The sequence below is a fragment of the Vombatus ursinus genome, unplaced genomic scaffold (genome assembly GCF_900497805.2).
Source record: "Vombatus ursinus unplaced genomic scaffold, bare-nosed wombat genome assembly UNPS02014973.1, whole genome shotgun sequence".
NCBI classification, from domain to species: domain Eukaryota; kingdom Metazoa; phylum Chordata; class Mammalia; order Diprotodontia; family Vombatidae; genus Vombatus; species Vombatus ursinus.
Window position 1 is genome coordinate 10,253,667 of NW_020954751.1, and position 19,769 is coordinate 10,273,435.

The 19,769-nt window shown below is 40.5% G+C and overlaps 1 protein-coding gene across 1 annotated transcript in view; it reads right to left on the minus strand.

Moving 5' to 3' along the window:
- Nucleotides 1-19,769, minus strand: part of OC90 (otoconin 90) — a 54,790-nt gene that overhangs the window by 20,188 nt on the left and 14,833 nt on the right. Inside the window, exons 7-9 of the mRNA XM_027845508.1 lie at nt 17,288-17,329; nt 7,056-7,106; nt 5,178-5,231 (exon numbers count right to left, since the gene is read on the minus strand). Coding sequence (XP_027701309.1) covers nt 5,178-5,231; nt 7,056-7,106; nt 17,288-17,329 — 147 coding nt within the window. The remainder of the gene's footprint in view (nt 1-5,177; nt 5,232-7,055; nt 7,107-17,287; nt 17,330-19,769) is intronic.

Consider the following 19,769-nt stretch of genomic DNA (forward strand, 5'->3'; position numbering starts at 1 on the left):
GCATTTTGTGTTTCCCCTATAGAATGTAAATTTCTGGAGGAGAGGTACTATTTCATCTTTGTTTTTGTATCTCCACACCTAGCACAGTGCCTGGCATGTATTAGGTGCTTAATGAGTACTTGCTTTCCTGAATACATGTAAAGTACTTTGAAATTACGGAGAACTATACAAATGTTCATTACTGTTCTTACTTTGCTACTTCTATGATTTCATCAATATGGGTAATTCCATTCAGTGTATAGGATGTAACCTATACAGGTAAACCCATACCTTCTCATTCCATGTTATCCATGGACTTCCCACAAATTCCACTGAAGAGGAGCTCTGCCCAACCTCCTGGGCGTTGAGTGTCTAAGGCTAGATTTAAACTTAGATCTTTCTGACTTCAAGTCCAGTGCTCAATCCACCATGCCACTTAGCTTTATGTATATACCATTATGCACATATATTTATGTCTATAGAGATACATATACATAGATAAATATGGATGTGTATGTATACATAAATATATATATATATGTATATGAAACTGGACTTGGGGTTAGTAGGATCTTGATTCCAATCCTGCCTCAGACCTTAACTGCTGTATTACCTTGACTAAGTCCCTCCACATCTCTGAGTTTCAATATCCTCATCTATAAAATGAGGTCAGACTTAAAGGCCTCTCCGGTCCACTTTTAGCTCTAAATATAAGATTTAATGATCTCATTAACTACAGATCTCAACCTGGACCACATTCTTCCTCCCCTTGGTTTTCCTGCATTCATCTGAGCTCTTTTGAGTGACTATAAATCACATTGAGGAAGCTCTTGGGCTTTTTTCTATCAGCACAATGTCATCTGTAAACAGGAACATCTGGAAGGAGTCAGCAATTATAGGAAATCCCTCTTCCATTGGGACTCAGAGTTGGGCAACCTTTATGACTAGCACAAAGACCTTTGGTGACCACTCATTGTTCTGTTTTAAGCTTCATTTGATATGATAACTAGGAGTTTTCTTACAAAGTCATTCCTGTTGTTACATCTTTCAAAGGCTCTTGTGAATTTTAGAGCAGGTACAGGAGAGATCTTATTTAAGGAGAGCCAACAAAAGGGGCAGTTCACTCTTTCAAATCAAATAATTAATAATTTTAAAAAAATGAGCACAGTGGGCTCTTGTAGTATTTGAGTTTTTCAGTCAACTATGTGACTGCAAAGAGGTGGCCTGCTGTAGGATAATTTGCCAAAGTCTACCTACTGCCTTCTTATACCATCTTCACTGATATCCTCTAGTCTAGTCCAATCTAATAGTCTTATGTATAGATCTGTCCATGTCTCATCGATCATGTTTCACTGATCAAAAATCTTCAGTACCTCAGTATATCCTGTCAAATTCAAAGTCTTCTGCCTGGCATTCAAGGCCTACCACGGTCTGGTACCATCTTACCTTTCTTGCCTTATCTATACTCTTCTCCCCATCTACACACATCTTGCTCCAGTCAAACCAGACTACCCTATATACTCCTTCTAAAACACATATACCTCTGCTCAGTCTATTTCCAGTGTCTGGAATTGTATCCTGTGATGTGTGTCCAGATTATTCACATATAATTTTTGTTGCCATGGGAAGGTAGGTTTGAGGACTGGGTAGTTGTTGCTATTTTTTCAGTTGCCATTTGGGAATTTATGAACTGGAGGAGGTGGGGGGATATGATAATAAAGGTATTGATTTTTCTAAGTATTTGGCATCATCCCCTCCTTCAATCACCTGAAGAATCCCCGAAATTTCTCCAAACTGTGTTAACTCTAGCATCCATCTCCTCTGTATGGAGTCTTGGTCTACTCTGAATACCCTTCCCAGCTTTGTTTTCTTTTGTGATGTTTCTACTTCCACATATTATACATTGGAGATTGTGATATTAAAGTCCCAAAGTAGTGGCTTCTCTGTCATTGATGAAGAAAAGAGTCAGTAATAAAAATCTTAACAGGTCTTTCCCATTTTTTTTGGTCTCCTATTCTCCTAGTTTTCATCTTTAAATACTCTTAGTGTGATCTGGCTTAATTGTGTCTCACCACATTTCCTGTAATCTCATTTTTCCCTGCATTGGAAATTATTACCATTATCAGTAACCAGTATTTTCTTGTCTATTATATAATCAATTTTATTAAAAAATGTTATGTGGTGCTCATCATGTCCAGTCTCCTCACTCTTCTCAAAGTATTCATGATAAATGGGCATGAGAATTTTGTATAGTTTTTAGGGCTTTAGCTTTTCTCTTTCCTCCATGTTTTCTACCTTTTTTTTTTTTGCCACTTTTCCCTTTGCATAGAATGAGGAGAAATCTAATAATAATAGTAATAATAATAGCTAGAATTTATATAACACTAAGTTTTGCAAAATGCTTTATAAATAGTATCTGATTTTATCCTTACAACAGTTCTGGGAAGTGGGTGTTATTAAGGCAGACAGGCATGCATGGGTTACAGACATGGGTTAAGTGATTTGCTTAGAGTCACACATCTAGTAAGTCAGGATTTGAACGCAAGTCTTTCTGACTCTAAGTCCAGGACTCTATCCACCATACCACCTAACTGGCCTCCATTGGAGGGTATGTTGACTTAATTTTGTCAGTCTTCCTGAGTTCTTGTTAGGACTTCTTTACCTCATTATTATTTGCATCACAGGGCAAAAAGCTGTAATTATCTTGATCATTGTCTCTTTGCAAATACTTCTCACAAGTAATGCAATAAGAAATGATCCATGAAGTGATGTTTTGGATGAGCAGGGGGAGGACTAGGAAGAGAAGGGAATAAGCACTTGTATAGCACCTGCTACATGCTGAGCACTGTGTGAATCGTTCTAAAATATTATGTCATTTGTTTCTCACAACAACCCTAGGAAGTAGGTGCTGTTATTAACCTTATTTTACAGTTAAGGAAATTAACAGAAGTTAAGTGACTTGCCTAGGGTCATATAGCCGGTAAATGTCTGAGGTTGGATTTGAACTTGGGTCCTCCTGACTCCAAGCCTAGCTCAATAAAGTCAACTAACTACAGCAACTATTTTATTTGCTTCTTCAAGGAGAAATACATGTGAGTCATCCTTCCATTTAGCTACAACTTTCTTTTGTTTTCTAGCATCATTTATAGCAGATATGTCAAAACTGATATGATTCAGTTCTTCTAGTCTATTGGTCACTAGGCAAAGATCTTAACTTTATTGAAAACTAAGTTAAAATTAATAGAAAATCTAAAATTTGTATGATTCTTAGCACTCTTTGCCTTTTTTTTAAACTTCCATTATCACTGCAGAACCAGAAGGGGGCCCCATAAGACTGAAGACAATTTTATACATAATTTTTCTTTATGTGGTTCCATTACAAAGGGGCCTACTGGTCTACTGAACCCAGCTGCCTGTACTGTGTCACTGTGACCCTACTAAAATCCATTTTTTTTTTTTCAGTATGACAGAATTTGCCAGATCTTGTACTCTGTATCCATGACCATTGAGAACCCAGGGTCACCCTTGTGTCATGATGAGGGACCAGAGTAGAGTTTTTGGAAGGTTATTATTTTTCACATTTGGACAGGGCATAGAGGTTGATAACATAGACTCTTATCTAGTCTACCTCAGTTCTTCCCATCCAGGACGACAAGGAAACGATCTAAAGCAAAAATCAGTGCTGTTTAAGTGACACTTGCTCTTCCTTCCTTCCCTTACTTGGGACCAAGGGTGTGCTGGAGCTAGCTCAAACTGGCTCATGAAAGCTGGTTGTTAAATTTTCAGGGTAAGTATTTATACCTTGGAAATCAGCAAATACTACAAATCAGGGCTTAATTTATTGTTTTGTTGATCATCTGGAAAGTAATGGAGAAAATGTTAATAAAGCAGATTAAATTTAAAAATGTGTCCTGGGTACACTTTTTCCCTATATAACTGATTGTTAAATATTTACCCTCTGTCTGGGACCCTTTGGCTTTATAGTTTATGTGCCACCTTGCTTAATCTTGTAAAATTCAAAATGTCAGGGTAGCTAGGTGGCACAGCGGATAGAGCACCAGCTCAGGAGTCAGGAGGACCTGAGTTCAAATCTGGCCTCAGATACTTGATACTAGCTGTGTGATCCTGGGCAAGTCACTTAACCCTGACTGCCTCGCAAAAAAAACAAAAACAAAAAACAAGCAAACAAACAAAAAAACTATGTCAATCAACCAATGAGCATTCATTCCTATGCCAGACCAAATGCTAGATATGTCATTGTGGTAGGGCATGTGTCATTGTATTAGTTATCTACAGAAGAAGTACAACAGAAGTGCTCACCAGCTGACACCCTACTTCATTCACTAGACTCAGTGATGTTCCTAAATTTAGTTGTTCTAGTATCTAGATGTTCTAGTATCACCCTTAAGTAGAGCAATGTATAGAATGCTAGACCTAAAGTCAGCTCAAATTCTGCCTTAGACATTTATTAGCTCTGTGATTCTGTACAAATTACTTTAAAAAAATGTTTGCCTCAGTTTTCCACTTGTAAAATGGGGGTAATAACAGCCAGCCTATCAAGGTGGTAATAAGGACAAAATGGGATGATAATAATGACAATAACAATAAGTATAATGAGAGAATTGTAAAGTGCTTTACAAACCTTAAAACACTATCTAAATGCTATCATAATTATTAGCTATTGTAATCCCTGAGGTTGTTTCTACCCCTGGCAAGCCAAAGACAGGGTTGGTACTAATCAGCATGAATCACTTCCTTGATAGCCAGACAAATTAATCTAAGGAATGAAATGAAATATTGCTCAAAATATAAAATCTGTTATCTGTACCTAGGTTTAACTTTTAATCAACTATCTGATAGGATTCACAATAGCTGGCCATCTCAGCAACTCTGGACCTTTCTCCATGTGGTTCCCAGTCCTTGTCTCTGCTTTATACCCCCCAGTCCTCACCCCCAGTGCTAAAGATAGTAATTACTATGTACTCTGCTCATAGTAATTGCTCAATTAATATTTCCTGATTTGACATCAATTCTCCTGACCACCTTAATTATTTCAATTGCTCTCTCTGTGGTAATCTATGCTGTATTGTCTCTTTCCTGGCCCTCACATCCCAACACACTTGGCGTCATTAATCTGTCCCAAAGCCAGGGAATAAAAATATCTGAGGCAAAAAAAAAAAAAATCATGGACCACTTACGTAGCAGTGCTATAGTCTCTGGGCGTACTGTGCCTTCGTGGCCTCTGACAATAGCTGAACAAAAGAGAAAAAAAATCACCATGAAAGCGAATTCTTCCCTTCCACCTCACATTTGTTTTCAGAAGGTAGAATCCATTATGATAGAAGAGGAAGTCAATTAGAGACCTTGGAACCTCTTCCTGGGCTCCCAGCACTTGTGGGTTTCCATGAACTGGGGACAATAGGGCCAGTTGAAAGCACATTCCTATGAATCCAAACAAATGTTTATTGATTAAGAGCAGCAAAAACTAGCTGGTCTTTAAACCAGCTGAAGAGAAAGGCCTGCTAAGCAATGGGGTTAAGTGACTTGCCCCGGGTCACACAGCGAATAAGTGTTATGTGTCTGAGGCCAGATTTGAACTCAGGTCCTCTTGACTCCAGGACTGGTGCTCTATCCACTGCGCCACCTAATTGCCCCCAATTCATCTGTCTTAAAATGAGGAAGCAGGTACTTCCCTCCCCAAATGTGTAAAAATCTTTGAACCAAGTGGAAAGGCATACCATGAAAAATAGAGTCTGGTGGGGAGAGAGGGTCACTGCTGATCATATAATCTAGGGAAATCTACCTAACCTTGCTGAGTTTCAATTTCTACTTCTGTAAAATGAGGATAATGTGCATTATTATATGCATCAGAAAAGCCCAAATTTAGATTCTAACATTAACTGTTTTTGGTTAAAAATTGTTGGTGCTGCCTCTGACGCATACTGACTGGGTGACCCTAGGTAAGTCACTTAATCTTTTAGTACCTGAAGTAATCATCTAAGACTTTTAGTTGCCAAAAAGGTGCTCATCTGCATTGATGGTGAGTTTCCCACTGGGAGTTCCCTACATCAACAAGATCACACATCTGGTCCTTTCTGCCAAAATAATGATGACATCTGCCCTCGTCTACCCCTCGGGTTTTCTGATATAACAAATATCAAGTGGGGGCATATGGAGAAAAGTTCAGACTCTTCTAAATGGCATTCAAGGCCTCCACAACATGGTAGAACCCTGCCTTGCCATGTGCACCATGCTCCAACTAACCTGGATGACTCACCGTGGCCTCCCAAACACAATCAGGGCTCTCCCACCTCCTTGCTTTTGCTCAGATTCTGCCCTATTGTCAGATGTTCTTTCTTCCCTCCCTCACCTGTTGAATTCCTACTCATCTTTCAAAGGCCAGAGCAAGTGTCGCCTCAACCAGAAAGCTTCCCCGATCCTTGAAAGTCGAGACTTTGTCATTTATTTAGTCAATCCTCAAATAGCACGATTTCCTATCCTTTCACAATGCCAATCCTCCTCATTGAATGCTTCCCAATTCATCAATGGCTTTCCTAAAATATGATACCCAGAAATGATGGTTGTCTTCGTATTCACATACTCTATGCCTCTTTTAAATCATTGCCAAGTATGAGAAGGCCTGTCTGCGGAGGTGTGTGGAAAGCTATACCACCATGACCTGACGCGCCAATCCCCAGCGTTGTGACTGTATCCTGTGCTGCCAGCGCTTGGGCCATGGGGCTGCCTGCTCCAAGTGTGGCTGGGCCTCCTGCTTCAATTTTAATTTCCCTGAAGCCTTAGATTATATCAGTTATCACATTCATGATTCGTCATGAGCTTGCAAGTCCACTAAGACCTTCAGATCTTCTTCGGGTGCTGGGAAGAATGACACAATCTATCACTGGGCTATACTTAAAGCCTTTTTAGCTTTATAGGATCTGCTTGGCAGTTTATAATCCACTTCCACCTTGTCGGAGAAAGGCTACCCTCTAATTAGACAGGAGAGGAGAATTTTAAAGGCGGTATCTCCCTACAGGACTTGATAAAGAATGCTGAGGAAAATCCCTTCTACATACCTTCCACAGAGGAATCCTTTAAGCTGCTGTCTGTAGGCACTTCAGGAATGACTGTGAAAAGAGATGCCACAACTTGAATTAATAATCCAATCTTGAAGTAAATGCTGAGATAGACCACTGAGTGTTAGAGCTGGAAAAAGACCTTAAGAAATAGCTCTAGTCCAGGGATTCTTAACCTGGGATTAGTGACCTTTTTTTTAAAATGTATTTTTGGTATATTGATATGTGTATATATATATATATACATTGGCTATATTGATAAGTTTGTTGTCATTCAGTTGTTTCAGTTGTGTCCAACTCTTCGTGACCCCATTTGGGGTTTCTTACAAAGATATAGAATTGTTGGAGGCGGAGCCAAGACGGCAGAGGGAAAGCAAGGATTTATTTGCGCTCTCCCCCAAACCTCTCTAAATACCTGTAAAAAATTGGCTCTAAACAAATTCTAAAACAGCAGAACTCACAAAAAGACAGAGTGAAACACATTTCCAGCCCAAGACAACCTGGATGGTTGATCAGAAAGGTATATCATGCCAGGCAGAGAGAGGAGCACAGTATGGCATGGGCATGCAGGCCGCAGCGAACCTGGAGCAAGCCTCAGAGACTGAATCACGGGCAGCTGTGGCGGTTTCCAGACTTCTCAACCCATGAACACCAAAGACAACTTAGAAGGTTAGTGGGAAAAGTCTGTTTCTATGGTGAGAGAGAAGCTAGGTCTCAGCCCCAGTTCCTGAGCGCAGCCTGGGGCAGTGGCTGCCTCCTGAGCTTCTGGCCCACAGACTGAGAAGGATTCGAGTAGCTGATCAGAGGGGATTGCGGGGATCTCTTTGCCAGTGCTGAGGCAGGAATCTCTTGCTTTGCCCTTGCTTGCATCTGGGTCACAGATCTGAGGGGTGGTCCTGGGGTGAGGAGGAGCACTGGCGTGGTGGAGCTTGTTGTGGCAGTGGAGAGGAAACACTTCGCCCCTTATCATAGCACCTTGGAAGAACTGAAAATTTACAAGTCCCTAGAAGTATCTCTGAAAACAGCTGTACAAACCTCCGAAGCTTGGGAAAGTACATTTTCTACATTGGAAGCAGACTCTCACTTTAACAAAGAGTTTAAAACTCAAATAATTGGCTGGGATCATGAGCAAACCTCACAAAAAGAGTCAGACTATATTATCTTACTTTGGTGACAAAGTAGATCAAAACATACAACCAGAAGAAAATAACAAAGCCAAAGCTCCTACATCCAAACCCTCCAAGAAAAATATGAATCAGTCCCAGGCCTTGGAAGAGCTCAAAAGGGATTTTAAGAAGCAAGTAAGAGAAGTAGAGGAAAAACTGGGAAGAGAAATGAGAGTGATGCAAGACAATCATGAAAAACAAGTCAACAGCTTGCTAAAGGAGACCCAAAAAAATACTGAATAAAATAACGCCTTAAAAAATAGCCTAACCCAAATGGCAAAAGAGGTCCAAAAAGCCAATGAGGAGAAGAATGCCCTAAAAAGCAACTGGAAAAAGAAATCCAAAAAACTACTGAAGAAAATACTTCCTTAAAAATTAGAGTAGAGCAATTGGAAGCTAGTGACTTTATGAGAAATCAAGACACTGTAAAACAAATCCAAAAGAATGAAAAATTAGAAAACAATGTGACATATCTCATTGGAAAAACAACTGACCTGGAAAATAGATCCAGAAGAGAGAATTTAAAAATTATTGGACTATCTGAAAGCCATGATCAAAAAAAGAGCCTAGACATCATCTTTCAAGAAATTATCAAGGAAAACTGCCCTGATATTTTAGAACCAGAGAGCAAAATAGAAATTGAAAGAATCCACCGATCTCCTCCTGAAAGAGATCTCCAAAGGAAAACTCCTAGGAATATTGTAGCCAAATTCCAGAGCTCCCAGGTCAAGGAGAAAATATTACAAGCAGCCAGAAAGAAAGAATTCAAGTATTGTGGAAACACAATCAGGATAACACAAGATTTAGCAGCTTCTGCATTAAAGGACCACAGGGCATGGAATATAATATTCCAGAGGGCAAAGGAGTTAGGATTACAACCAAGAATCACCTACCCAGCAAAACTGAGTATAATCCTTCAGGGGAAAAAATGGTCATTCAGTGAAATAGAGGACTTTCAAGCATTCTTGATGAAAAGACCAGAGCTGAATAGAAAATTGACTTTCCAATACAAGACTCAAGTGGAACATGAAGAGGTAAACAGGAAAGAGAAATCATAAGAGACTTATTAAGGTTGAACTGTTTATATTCCTGCATGGAAAGATGATATTTGTAACTCATGAGACCTTTGTCAGTATTAGGGTAGTTGGAGGGAGAAAATTATATGTATGTATAGATAGATAGATAGATAGATAGATAGATAGATAGATAGGCAGGCAGATAGAGAGAGGGCACACATATGGAGAATAAAAATAAGGGGTGAGAGAGGATTATACGAGGAGAAGAGGAAAGGGAGAGGTAGAATGGGGTAAATTATCTAACAAAAAAAACAGAAAAGAAAAGGCTCTTACAGGGAAAGGGAAACAGGGGAAGGTGAGAGGGAATGAGTGAATCTTATTCTCATAGGATTTGACTTAAGGAGGAAATAACATACACACTCAATTGGGTATGGAAATCTGTCTTACCCTACAGAAAAATAGGGGAGCAAAGGAATAAGAGAGTAGGGGGATGATAGAGAGGAGGACAGATTGGGAAAGGGGGTAATCAGAAGAATACTTCTGAGGAGGGACAGGGTCAAAAGAAAGAATATAATAAATGGGGGGGGTGGGATAGGATTAAGGCAATTAGAATTGTTTTTCACAGCATATCTCGTATGGAAGTGTTTTGCATAACTGCACATGTATAACCTATATTGAGTTGCTTGCCTTTTCAATGAAGGTGGGTGGGGAGGGAGGGAGAAAATTTGGAACCCAAAGTTTTATAAACACATGTTTAAAAAAAATGTTTTCACATGCAACTGGGAAATAAGAAATACAGGAAATGGGGTACAGAAATCTATCCTGCCCTACAGGAAAATAGAAGGCGAAGGGGATAAGAGAACAGGGGGAGAGATAGAAGTGAGGGCAGACTAGGGGAAGGGGTATTCAGAATGCATGCCATCTTGGGGTGGGGGAAGTGGCAAGACGGGGTGAAAATTTGGAACTCAAAATCTTGTGGAAGTAAATGTTGAAAATTAAAAATAAATAAATTTATTAATTAAAAAAAGATATGGAATCATTTACCATTTCCTTCTCCAGCTTATTTTATAGATGAGGAAATTGAGACAAACAGGGTTAAGTGACTGGCCCAGGGTCATATAGCTAGTGTGAGGCCAGATTTGAACTTTGGGAGATGAGTCTTCCTGACTTCAGCCTTGGCACTTTATCCACTTTGGCACCTAGCTTTCCCATATTGATATGTACTTTGACATATTTTGTTTTAAAAATATATATTTTGATAACTATGTCAATGTGATTATATATCCTTTTTAATCCCATGTATTTTATTTCATTTCAAAATATTATTTTAAAAACAGTCCCTAGGGTTCACCATACTCCCTGAAAGACCCACGAATGTCCAAAGGGATATACACATACACACACAAAATGTTAAGGCCTCCTGTTATAGTCCAACCCCAAAATTTTATGGGTGAATAAACTAGCCAAGAAAAGTGAAATGACTTTCTAAGATCATGCCCCTTGTTAGTGGTAGAGCCAGGGAAATAACACAGGTCTCCTGACAACTAGTCTGGTGGTCTTTCTGACATGTAGGAATGGTCCCTATGAAAATAAAATCTATTTCCTGGGTTATAATGCCACCTTAACATTCATTAATCTTGCACAGAGGAATTTATCAGACTGGCAGAGAAGAGAGCAGAATCTGGAGGTCATGCAACACATCCAGGACAGAAGTGTTTTAATGAACTCCTCTTGTTGGTTTTGAAAGTCTGCTATAATCTGGTTCTGCTCTATCTTACTCTCTTTGACACACTCTATATTCTAAACAAAGAGGCCTCCTTGCTTTTCTCAGGACAGAACATTCCATACCTTTGCCCAGACTCTCCCCCATGCTTGAAATGTTCTCCCTCCTCACCTCTGCCTCACAGAACCTCTAATTTCCTTCAAGGCTCAGCTAAAGTTTCACCTATTATATGAGGCCTTTCAGTACCCTTCCCCACTGCAGGAAATTACTTTGTATTGACTTTTTATGTCCGTTGTATGCACCTATCTGTCTTCATGTTGGGTTTTTTTTTTCCCCCCAATAGAATGTAAGCCCTTGGAGGTGAGGACTGTTTTAGTGTTGCCTTTGTATCACCAGCACCTAGTATAATGTCTGGTGAAGTGCATAGAGGGCTATGTTTGGAATCAGGAAAAAGTGAGTTTGAATCCTATCTCAGAAACTTATTAGCTATGAGACCCTGGGAAAGTCACAACCTCTCTTAAATCCAATTTCTTCCATCCCCAAAATGGTAATAATGATAATACTTAACTTACAGAGTTGTTATGAGGATCAAATGAGATAACATATGTAGATTGCTTTGTAAACTTTAAAGTGTAAATAAATGGTAACTATTACTAACACACCCTCACCCTCACCCCCACCCACTACTGCTCTGCCTTTTTCTCCTCCACCCCTCCTACATGCATTGGATGAATGTATCCAGAGGAGGGCAATGAGAATGATGAAAGGCTTCAAGATCATGCTAAATGATTGATGAAAGGAACTAGGGATGTTTAGACTGAAGATGACTTAAGCAGGGGCATCCTAGCTGACTCCATACAGTTGAAGGACTATCGTACAGAAAAGGGCTTTGTTGTTTATATTGTGCCCAACTCTTCATAACTTCATTTGGGGTTTTCTTGGCAAAGATACTGGAATAGTTTGCCATTTCCTTCTCATTTTACATATGAGGAAACTGAGGTAAATACGGTGAAGTGACTTGGCCAGGGTCACACAACTAGTACATGGCCAGACTGGAACTCAGGAAGATGAGTTTTACTGACTCCAGGCCCAGCACACTATCCACTGTACCCTCTAGCTACCCTAGAAAAGGGATTAAACTTTTCTTATAGAAGGCAGAACTCTAAAAGGAAGAACTAGGAGCAGAGACAGATTTAGAACAATATTAATTTGAGCTATTCAGAAGTAAAATGAACTTTCATGGTAGGCTTAGGGTTCCCCCTCATTGGGAATATTTAATCAAAGACTTAGTGACAGTTTGTTGAGGGTACTATAGAGGAGATTCTAAGTTAGCTATGTATGGTTTGGATGGCTGACCTCTAAGATCTCTTCCAGCTTTGAGATTCTCTGTTTCCATTATGGGGTTAAAGTGTCCAAGAAAACTTAGAAGCAGCCATGCTTCTTAAGGGCCAGGTATGGATGGTTACCACATGGCCTGGAACTATACTAGATTTTCTCAGAAGGGGCAACAGACCCAACAAAAGGTAAAATTTGAACTTAAAAGTGGAGAAGCAATATGGTACAGTGGAAAGGCTATAGAGTCAGGAGAACCATATTCAAAATCTTACTGATAATTCGAAGAAGGAAGACAATAGGATTAAGTGGAGGCAGGTGTTAAGGAAAGCTTCTTGTAGGAGGTGAGATTTCTTTTTTTCAAACCCCTGGAAATGTTTACCTTCCCAAAGTCTCAGTCTGACATCACCAAAGCCTTCTGCTAGCAATTCCCACTTGAGCCATCTTCATGACTATTATTAAACCTATTTGTGTACCAGTTTCTCCAAACGGAAAACTCAAATGAGTCCTTAGCCAGTGATCTGGGGGGCAGGAGCATATAGATGAGCATTAGGAAAAGGGAAAAAACAGAGAGGGACTGGATGCTAATAGGGTAGGAATATTAAAAGCTATAAAAGCAAAGTTCACAGGGTATATATCTCTCTACAATTTATAAAAGTGATTGATTTATAGCTACTCTGTAAAGCATGTAAGGCAGAAATTATAACTTCCATTTTACAGATGATAAAACTAAGGCTCAAAAAAGGTGTTACAGCAGAAAGAAGATTGGACTTGGAATCCAAAGAGATTGGCTCAAATACCAGTTCTGCCAGTTACTCTGTGTGACCTTGGGCAAGTCAGGCTACTCCTAGAGCTTCATCTGTAAGACAGGGAGATTGGACTGGCCTCTGAGGTCCCTTGCACCTCTGAGCTTCTATAATCTGGGATGCCATGAGTCACAGTGAGTGAATGAGCAACAACATATTGTCTTCTGAGGTGTTTCTTTTACATTTTCCTCATACAATACCTTCTGTTAGTGCAGTGGATGTCCACGGTGCCAGAGAGCTCTTGTGTGCAGGAAGTTCTGTGGAAGGAAAGAGAATACTTTAAAAACAAACAAGCAAACAACCGCTCATTATCAAAGCCTATTTAAGTACAAATGATAGCATATACTATAGCAGTTTTGCAATAGCAATAAATACCATAATAGCAGTTATCAAGAAAGGACTGTCACTCTACATTACAGTTCTCCTGGCCTTTTAGGGATTTTCACAGCTAAGGTCTGTGCTCTAAAATGTGATGATAGAGATGACAACTGAGACCCTGAGAGAAAGGCCTTGCCAAGACGATGGGAAAAGTTGCATGATACAGGTTGATGTTTCTGTGAACCATGATTGACTTAGTCCTGCCCCAGAATTTATGCTATGTATAATCTTTTTTTCTTGCTATGCCCCATTTCCAAGCTACATGGTGGTGTAGGTATAATTTCAAGAGCTCTTTGAAACTTATAGTAGACTAAAAGGAACTGGGTTTGAATTCTGGCACTACTAGTGACTCCGTGAAGACTTTTGAGCAAGTCCTCTGACTTCTCTGGGTCTTAATTTCCTCATCTTTCCAAGAGAAAGTTGACCTAGATGATCTCCAAGGTCCCGATCTCTTTCATGTCTCAAAGCCCTTGATCCTATGAAGTTGGAGTATGTTGTGTAATGGAACCACCTTCCTCCCCAACTCCCCTGGGAGCCTAGAAATGCCCTTGGCCTTGGCTTTAGTAGCCGCACAATCAATTCCCTGTCTAAAGGGGGAAAGACTGCCCAAAGGGAACACGGGCTTTGATTAGAATTTCCACACCCACACCATTCAGGTGTTTACATGTTGCTTTGCCCTACCCCTATGACTCCCAGAGGATCATATAATTTTCCCTCCTACTTGCTCATAGGAAAGACCTTGGACAGTCAAGGATGAGCCCAATGTTGGGCTCCCCACTCCCCACAACAATCATCCTTATCTTCATTACCATCTTATAACGTGCTTAACATGTGCTAAGTATACTGGTGATAAAAAATACAGAAGTTATAGAGTCTTTGTCCTCCACAAAATTACATCCTAATTGAAGGAAGCAAGATGTACAAGGAATGTTGGACAGCATCTAAAATGATACAGGTTCTATTGTTCACACAGTGCTTCACATTCATTACCTCATTTCAAGTAGACTGGCTTGCTCAGAATCACAAAACCAATCATTCACAAACCTGGAACTCAAGCCGAGGTCTGATACCAACTTCTGATGCACAGTGGTACCCTAGGGTCTCTCATACATCAGTCACAGTGCTTTCCCATCATTCATTTGTTACCCCAACATGTCTCAAGTCAAAGAAATGCAAGTATTTTAGCATTGGAGGACAATTTAGGGATCATCCAATCCAACCTGTGATCCTACGACCTTCTTATTCTACATATAGTCAATCAATAGATAAACATTTATTAAGCACCTACTATGTACCAGGCACTGTGCAAGCCCTGGGATAGAAAGAGGCAAAAGACAGTCCCTACCTTCAAGGAACTTATAATCTAAGGAACCTGATGCTCTGTGAGGTTTTAAGTGATTTGCCCAAGGTCACACTGCTAGCAATTGGAAGAGTCGGGACCTCTTGACTGCCAGGTCAGTGCTCTTTCCACTCTTCGTCATGCTGATCATCCTTTGGCCAAGTCTGTAATAGCCAGGACCAGAGAGGTCATGACACTTTTGGGAAGCTACCCAGCAAGGAGTAGATCATGGAACCCAGAGCTCATTATTTGATCTTTTTCAATCGTTGAATCTTTGAGTTAGAAGGGACCTCAATTCCTACCAGACCAAGAGTCCTCTCTACAATTTCTCTTTGAAGTAGTGGAGAACTCACCATCCAACTTGCCCTGAAGCTGCAAGGCAACTTCCATAAAGGAAGGGGGCTAAGTGTAGTTCCGTGCCCCTGTATCACTGTGCCCTGAGCCAGGGAAGAAGAAGGGGGTGGAATCCCTTTGAGGCCCCAGCTAGTGATGAACTTCCACATTCAGCCATGGGGAGATGAGCCCAGCGTTACCTTGGTGAGGAGTGATTGGGAACAGATGTTTTTCACAGTTTTCTGCCTGGTCTGTGTGCATTCTCTGAGCACTGATGAGCCCTCTACCTTAATAACATTATGAGGCAGCCCACAGACCAGCTTAATTATCCAAGGGAGGCAACAGTGAGGGCAGGAGAAGAAGGGTACTTAATGGTCTACATCCTAACAAATGCAAATTCACATCTGTTAAGTACAGCATGGGGACCTGTTTTGCACTTGGATGTTTGAATTAGTCTCATTATGGAAGGTAATTAATGTTTCCTGTTGTTGGGAGCAGAGGAATAGATGAGTTTGGGAATTTTAGCACATCTGCTGTCATAGATACTTCCAGCTTAACCCAACAATGCCCACTGGAAGATGCTTTTATCTAGGACAAAGCCTCGTATAGAGTGCTGCACTAGGAGACAAAGGAGCTGGGTTCAAATCTTAGCTCTGCCATTTGTAACCTATGTGGATTTGCGAAAGTCATTCAACTCTTCCGGGCCTTGTCTGTAAAATGGTTGGGCAGCTAGGTGGTGCGGTGGATAGAGCGCCAGCCCTGGAATCAGGAGGACCTGGGTTCAAATCTTGGCTGTGCTATTTATAACCTAGGTGGATGTGGATAAGTCATTTAACTGTTCTGGATCTCATCTGTAAAATGAAGGGACTGCACTGGCTGGTCTCAAAGATCTTTTCTAGTTCTTAATCTACAGCCTATGAATCCTGGCTCTTACCTAAGCTGTACAGTAATAGGCAAGTCACTTAAATGCTCTGAGCTTGTTTCCTTATCTATAAAGCAGGCATAATAATACTTGAATATTATGAAATGAATCAGACAGCTGGATGGTACAGTGAACAGAGCAGTAGGCCTCGAGTCAGGAAGACCTGAATTCAAATCCAGCCTCAGACACTTACTAGCTGTTTGACTCTAAGCAAGTCACTTAACCATTTTTGCCTCAGTTTCCTCATCTATAAAATGAGCTAGAGAAGGAAATGGCAAACCACTCCAGCACTTCTGCCAAGAAAACCCTAAATGGGGTCACAAAGAGTCGGACATAACTTAAATGACTGAACAACAACAACAACAACATTATAAAATGAACGAAGTGAACATTTTTTTCCTATTCATTTGGCTCAAAATGGTTCCTCAGACTGAGCCGGTAGGTGAGGGGCAATTTGCAAGCCACTTGACAATCATGGTTTATATTTGAATGGAATTTTATGATTTTCTCATATTCCTACATTTTCTTATTTCATCCACAGTCCCTCCTAGGAATAAAGTAAATTAAATGAGCATTTTTATTTCTTATTCATTGACCACAAATGGCTCCTCATCCTGGGCCAGTAGACAAGGGTCTATTTGCAAGCCTCATGATAAAAATGAATTATATTTAAATGACATTTTCTGATGAAACAGCCATGGAAATAGGTTGTTGTTGGAAGCCTCTTGGCTTCCTTCAATTCTCAGCTAAAATCCTGCCTTCTTCCAGGAGTCTCTCCTGGTCCCCCTGAGTGCTAATGTCTTTCCTCATAGGCTACCTCCAATTAATCTTGTTTATATCTTGTTTGTGCATAGTTGTTTGTGTATCACCTCCCTCCTTCGATCATTTGTTTCTTGAGTGCAGGGACTATTTTTACATTTCTTTGTATCCCTAATGCTTAGCATAGTACAGGCACATAGTTAGCTCTTAATAAATGCTTGTTGACTTGACCAGATAAGGCAGGGTATATCCATCCACCATTTTTCAAATAACTAAACTGAGGTTCAGAGACTCATTCAAAGTGTCACAATGAGCAAGTAACTCATGGGACTGCTGTCAGGAAAGTATTCTGCAAACCCTTAAAGCTTAAGAGAGTATTATCTGTACCCACCATCTACACCTCCGCATTTTAATGCCTCAGTATATGAATGAGACATGGTATAATGGGAAAGACTTACGGTCATTTGGAAGGTTCGTGATCTCTTCCTCGCTGTTCGTATCTGAAAAGTTAACATGTTGGGAGAGAACATTAGAGGGATGAGCTTCCAACCTCTCAAGCTCAGATTCAGAACCGAGGTATGAAGTCCCTCCAGTGACAAACCATAGAACTATAGAATCGGGAGATGGGACAAGATTTGAGAGAAAGAAGATGAAAAGGCCTTAAGAATTTGGTTCAGTTCATATTGAAACATTTTTAGGTTAAGATAGTCATATCTCCAGAAGAACGCTATCAAAAGGGAAGGATGTGACTCCTGGCAGGGGCACATGGGGTGGTAGCAACACAGGAGCTGGGTGGGAATAGCTCATGTTGCTAGAGTAACTGAGAGCTCATTAAGCTCTTTCCTGACAGTAGCCCTGAGGAATGAAGTGTGAGGATCAGTATTTCCATGTTATAAAGGAGACTCACAGAGGTGAGTCAGGGCCTGAACTCAGGAAGACCTGAGTTCAAATTCATCCTCAGACACTGACCAGCTGTGTGACCCTGGGCAAGTCACTTAACCCTGTTTGCCTCAGTTTCCTCATCTGTAAAATGAGCTGGAGAAGGAAATGACAAACCCCTCCAGTATCTCTGCCAAGAAAACCCCAAAGGGGGCCATGAAGAATGGGCCACGACTCAACAACAACAACAACACAAAGATGATTTGCTCATGGTCATAGAACCACTAAGTAGAGCTGGGATTCAGAGCCAGGCCCTCCCGACCCCAGATTCAGTCCTCCTCCTCCTGCTATACTAGTACTGCCTAGTCTAAACTTTCTGGAAAAGTCACTTGAGTGCAACAGCCCAGCTACAGAGCAAGCAATCACCCTTTGAGAACTGAGTATAGTATGTGGACAAAATGATTTAAAGTAATCCACTTATTAAAAGAATTACTGAGACTATAGCTTTAAAAAAAAACTTTGTTCACCTACAGTCCCTTCTGGGAGTAAAATAAATGAAACGAACGTTCTTATTTCTTTTTTGGCTAGGCAAAGTGACTTGCCCAGGGTCACACAGCTAATAAGTATCAAGTGTCTGAGGCCGGATTTGAACTCGGGTCCTCCTTACTCTAGGGCCAGTGCTCTATCCACTGCACCACCCAGCTGCCCCTGAATATTCTTATTTCCTATTTATTGGCCATAAATGGCTACTCATCCTGGGCCAGTAGGTAAAAGGCTATTTGTAAGCCATGTCATGATAATATGGTTTATATTTAAATGGCGTTTTCAGATTTCCCACAATGACACATTTTCTTATTTCATTCTCAGAACCCCACGGAGATAGATAGGACAGTTACAACTATCACCATTTTGCAGATAAGTAAACTGAGGTTTGGGGAAGTTGAAAGTCACTAAGCGACTTTGTAGAGGAGACAGAACTGGAGCCTAGGTCTCCACTCTTATTCCAGCATTCTTTTGTATATTAATCACTAGCTGCTCCTACAAGCTGCTCATAATCGCACACTCCTCATTTAAGACATCTTTGAACTTCGGATATTTTCCCTGGCTGCTCTGCCTGCCTGGAATGTTCTCTCTCCTTGTTTCTTCCTCCCAGCTTCCTTTAAAAGTCGGCTAAAATCCCACCCTCTGTGAGAAGCCTTTTCTTGTTCCCCTCGATGCTAGTGCCCTCTGACATTACCCCCAGTCTGTCCTGTCTATAGTTGTTTGTACATAGTTGTTTGCATGTTGTTTTCTCCATTAGATTGTGAGCTCCTTGCAGGCAGGGGGCTGTTTTTGCCTTTCTTTGTATCTGCAGTGTTTACTACAGCGCCTGACACCTAGTAAGCTCTTAAATGCTTGTTGAGCTTGGCTTGGTGGCTCACACCTGTAGTCTATTTGGGAAGCTGAGCCTTAGGAGTTCGAAGTTCCCATAGGGCTAATGTTGCTTAGGGGTATACACCTAGTCCAGCATTAGTACCTAAGCCCCTAGGAGGGGAGGAAGAGACATGGGCTACCTAAGGAAGGTGAACTAGTTCAGGTTGGAAACAACAAACCAAAATTTCCAGGCTGATTAGCTGAATCGTTAGGCCATTGAGTGGCTGCTGCTAAGCCTGGGCAAGAGTCTTAAAAAAATGAATAGAATACAACATAAAAATACAAGTGAAAACAAACAAACAAATAAAAACATAAAATTCTTGATTGTTGACCTGACTAGTGTTCTCAATATATACCCAGGCCATTCATGCTCTTTTCTATTTTGGCTCAGCTCCTGACTTTTCCTCCTATATCCCCATCTTTCCAACCTCACTTTCCCCATTTTTCCCCCTTTTCAGTTCCCTTTCATGTGTTATTTTCTTCTATTAGAATGTAAGCTCCTTGAAGGTAAGAACAGTCATTTTTTTTCTTTTATTTGTATTCAGTCCTTAGGATAGTGCATGGCATACAGCAAGTGTTTAATAAAAGCTCACTCACTCTATCTATCTATCTATCTATCTATCTATCTATCTATCTATCTATCTATCT